This window comes from Acartia tonsa, chromosome 12, assembly GCF_053477335.1.
Source record: "Acartia tonsa isolate MP-2025a chromosome 12, ASM5347733v1, whole genome shotgun sequence".
Taxonomy (NCBI): Eukaryota; Metazoa; Arthropoda; class Copepoda; order Calanoida; family Acartiidae; genus Acartia; species Acartia tonsa.
The window spans coordinates 2,449,533-2,454,490 of NC_137271.1; the positions used below are offsets into that span (position 1 = coordinate 2,449,533).

The 4,958-nt window shown below is 34.1% G+C and overlaps 1 protein-coding gene across 1 annotated transcript; it reads right to left on the reverse strand.

Annotated features, from left to right (window-relative positions):
- Positions 1-578: 578 nt before the first annotated feature.
- On the reverse strand, positions 579-4,628 carry LOC145334224 (uncharacterized). The gene is made up of 3 exons (XM_080179599.1): positions 4,488-4,628; positions 3,492-3,578; positions 579-1,546 (listed from the first exon to the last, which is right to left on the reverse strand). The coding sequence occupies exons 1-3, from the start codon at positions 4,589-4,591 to the stop codon at positions 1,426-1,428; spliced, it is 312 nt and encodes a 103-aa protein (XP_080035725.1). The 5' UTR covers positions 4,592-4,628; the 3' UTR covers positions 579-1,425.
- Between the last annotated feature and the right edge of the window lie 330 nt (positions 4,629-4,958).

Below are 4,958 nucleotides of genomic sequence, written 5' to 3' on the forward strand. Positions count from 1 at the left end.
ACATAATGTATTACAATTTCATAAAGATCCGCCGCCGTTTTCCCGCCGACCGCCAACTGCGGCGGCTGGCAGCTGCCAAGTACAGCTGCGGCCGCTGAAACTTATGTTTTGATATTTCAAATATAAAATTTAAATAAAATAAACATTTTCTGCAAAAAAAATTTTCTTCTAGCTTTAAAAATAAAAAAATTACAGCCGTTTGAAATTTTTAAGTAAAAAAGGACCTAAAAACAAAGGTTGTTAAATAAAAGGGTGAAGGAAGCGGAAATTGACCTTGACTTACTTAAGGTCGGAAATTCACCATAACACAGGGGACTTGCACAAAAAATATTAGCCCTCTAGCTCTAATAGGAACTGAGATAATGAGGGGGGGCGTTGAACGCCCCCCCCCCCCCCCCCCGACTGATTAAGGTGCGGCAAGGGGCCCGACTGTTAAGGGTTAAGGGGCATTTTGTCGTATTTTCATAGTAGCTTTAAGTAGGTTATTCTAGGTTAAGTTAGGTCAGGTGATTTCCCTGCAGGGTTAGGCAATTGGCCCCTTGGTCGCTAGGGGGGGGCGATTGCCCCAAATGCCCCCTTCGGTTCGCACGCCACTGATTCAAAGCTATAATTAAGTGACTTTTTTAATGTAATTACACTGGAAATAAAATTTATATGTAACCATCATGGTGATTACAGTGAAGAAAAAATATCCTTTTTCAGCACAAGGAATTATTTACATAGCCCTAATAATGCCTACAATAATACATCAATATTATGAAGAAAATTCTGATGTAAAATTAAAAGTATGTGTGTCTGTTGAAGAGTCTATGTGTGTTCATACTCAAAGATATATTTTAAGTGAGAAATTGTTGACATAGATACTATTTAAAGCTAAACATTGATTTCTTGATGTATTCATAGAGTTATTATGAAATATAATCATTCCTGTTTAAATAACTCGTTCTTAAAATCTACAATTTCTTTTTGCTTCCATTTAAAATGTTCATCAATGCAAGAATCAAGTTCCTCATCTGTAATTTTTTCAATACCAAAGATCTCCATAACTTGTTTCTCATATTTATTAAATTCAGCAAATTTATCTTGTCTAGTATCTTTTCCTTTCTTAATTAACTGTTGGACACAGTCGCCTCCCTGAAAATTGTTTATAATTAAACATTCTATCTTTGAATTTCTTGCTGCCTGAACAAGCCCATGGTGTAGCAGTTGTTCATAAAGATTGTCCAAAAGTTGGGCATCTTGTGTTTCTCTACCCTCCTTACCAACCACAGTTGGTTTCTCTGGGATCACAGGATAGTAGGGAATAGCAATAACTTTGCAGTCTGGATCTAAATAGTAATTGGAAACATTTTTTTTAATCTCTTCAGCCTTTTCTTTCACTTTGATTAAATTGTACTTTCCAGCAGGGCCATGGAAGTTGATGAATTATTCCTTATTTAACAAAGAAGTTTGTGAATCTGTTTTTGATAATGAAAAGACTCCAAATTCAAGGCCACATTTGCAGACAGAAGTTTCTGGATGATCAGCCATATTCTTCTCAGCCCAACTAAATACAATTAATATATATATAATTCATGATATATAGAGCAATAAGTAGTATATGTAACAATCACCCCTTTTCAAAGGGCTTCTACCTACTTTGGGTTGGGTCTTTGAGATCAGCTGAATTTTAAAAAATGTAAATCCAGCCGGATGCTGGCAAAAGAACAAAAAGCAAATTGTAAACTAATGTTAACACAAGTACGCCCAAGCTTTTTACTTTGCATGTGGTAAAATGAGGTATTCTATTCGCTCAAGGGGAGTAATATAACATATTTTTTAAAAAAATTATGATTTAGTCCTTTTTGCATCACAGCTTCATATTATTTACTTTAACCCATTACAGTCGGGCCCCTTGCTGCACCTTAATTGGTCGGGGAAAGGGGACGTTCAACGCCCCCCCCCCCCTATTATCTCAGTTCCTATTAGAGCTAAAGGGCTAAATTCCCCTGTTTGATAATGAATTTCCGACCTTTTATAAGTCTAAGTCAATTTTCGCTTCCTTCACCCTTTTATTTAACAACCTTTGTTTTTAGGTCTTTTTTTACTTAAAAATTTCAAACGGCTGTAATTTTCTTATTTTTAAAGCTAAAAGAACAATTTTTTTCCAGAAAATGTTTATCTTTACCTAAATTTTACATTAGAAATATCAAAATATAAATTTCAGCGGCCGCAGCTGTACTTGGCAGCTGCCAGCCGCCGCAGTCGGCAGTTTCGGGAAAACGGCGGCGGATCTTTATGAAATTTTAATACGTTATGTAGACATGTAAGAAAAGCTCAAGTTTAAAATTTGAAGTCTCTAAGTCAAAAATTGCGGCCCCAGGAGCCTTTTAAAGATTTCTGGAGACCTGGAGAATCAGGACCTGCAGGATTATACCTGGAACCTGAAAGTGACTTGAACACCTGTATTTCATATAAGGATGTACTACTAGAGGATATTTTAGTATTTTGGTATGATAAAATGCTTTGTTTTAGTCAAAAAAATATTTTTGCTCTTTACCTGGATGACCCTGCCAGGATTGCTGGCATCCTGTGCCCGCCAGGATGGAGATATTCAAAAAATTCCAACTCTCAGTTATGTGTCATACCCATACTTAAAAAATCACACAGTTTGTGCTCTTTGTCTTTCACACACATAAAATGAGATAGAAAAAATCGGAAGGGGGGGCGTTTAACGCCCCCCCCTCCCCTTGACCGTTAAGGGTTAATAGACATCTCAAAATTACTTTTATTATTAATGGATATGACATTTCTATTTAATACTTTCACGCCCCTGTCATATAAACAAAATTACATTTTTGAATTAAGACTTCTATTAACTTTATTCAACAGGATGCAGGCTGGTTTTTTCTTAAATCCAACATTCAGGTTACAATATCCTAAGGGATTGTTTATTATATATATTCCTCGCGATTGCGCTCTACAGATATTTCCTATCAATTTTTAACGCCCTGTGGTAATAAAGTCTTTTTTTTTTACCGTTTTTTGTTTGTTGCATCTATAGTGGGTATCGTTATTGTCTTATCCTCACAAACTCTGCACTTAGTGTACTAATTATAAAAAAAACCTAAATAGATAGCCAATGAGAAAATAAACAAAACTATATTATATAAGGGGCAGATTACATTTAGTTATAATCATAACCTTGTTATCAAGAACACTTGAAGCCATGGATCATTCAAGTATAATGAAGTTTTATACAAACTCAGGTAAAATAAAAATAAACCAGCCTACATAAATAAAATATTTTTTTTCATGGACAAACATAGATGCAAAAGATTTTTTTAAACATATAATATGAAAAATTATATAATAAAAGTTTAAGTTTAGGAATGTTAAATTTTTAAAATCACAAATAAAAAAATTGTTCGAATTATTATTAAAATCTATAAAATAAAGAAAACTAAATTGAAAACCTGCTTCTATGGCTGACCAAAAAAAAAGAAACTTACATATTTGACATACTGCGAAGATATTCGCAAAGAGTGCGATAAAAAAACAGGACCCATTCTCTAAAGTAGCCGAGAACAACTGGGAGACTAAACAAAAAAAGGGGGCCTTTATATATAGTTTTTTTGGTTTCTTTGTGTGAAAATTTTAAAGTAATTTTTATTAAACCATCACAAATACGTTTTCTTTCTCGAAAAATTTTCTTTAATTTTCTTATTATATACAAAATCCTCTATCCCAAGAAAAAGTTTTAGAATACTTCTTAAGACAATTTTTTAGAATATTTCTTGTAAGATACTACAGGCTAATACGCTTATTATTCTTAAGTAAGTACTATTAAAAGAAGGGGATAACATTATAAGGGGGGGGGGGTTTAATGCAACCATCTCGTAATCAGTGAGCAAATGGCACTTAGAATTCGAATTTCCATCTATAATTTTGCATGAGTAATCCTTGGTAGGTCTATTTTCCCTAAATCGAACAAAAAGTTGGAAAAGTAACGGCTAACGACTGGCGGCTCAGCTATTTTGTTATTTTTTTGATATTTATACTGCAAATTAGTCACGAAACCTCTCTCAACATAATACACTTTTCTACTCCAAAACGCTATCAAACGGTTCTAGACGGTAGCTGTTGGTACTAGAAGTTTTAAAATTGGTTATTGCTATCATTTAACATGAATTAAACCAAAAATATGTTTTAAAAGTCGATTCCTACGTAATTGATGATGGATTTACACTAAAAATAAGCAAAAAATGGCTGAACGGCTGAGCCGCTAGCCGTTACTTTTCCAACTTTTCGTTCAATTTAGGGAAAATAGACCTACCAAGGATTACTCATGCAAAAGTTCAGATCGAAATTCGAATTCTAAGTGTCATTTGCTCACTGATTGCGAGATGGTTGCATTAAACCCCCCCCCCCCCTTATATCAAGTAAACAAGGATGAAAATATCCGAAAGTAGCTTATAAGTAAAATAATAACAAAGGAACACTCTTACCTTATAATAAGACACCCACAAGTTAGAACCAAGGTGGCAACATCTACTCCCAGATTCCCGCTGTCCTCCACTGATACCATACTCTCATCGTTGGCCTCGGCCATGTTAATGGCGTTTTTTAAAAAAATGTGTTGTTATTTTGGATCTGAATAATAAGAAAATCTTCAAAATATCTTTTCTCGTATTCATTCGAATCCGGTGGATAGGAACCGGTTCTCATCCATACGAAAAAACTATGTCTAGCATCGTATTATATCCAGCTTTCTACGAATATAAAAATGTACAATCAAAAGATTAAAACCAGTTTTTTTAGACGGTGCCTCCGGCACCTCGGGGCTAAAAAAACAAGTTTTAATCTTTTAATTGTACATTCTATATCCGCGGAAAGCCGTTTATAATACCATGCGAGAAATAACTATTATAACACATATATGATCTTGTTTAACAAGATTAAAAACATTGATTTATAAT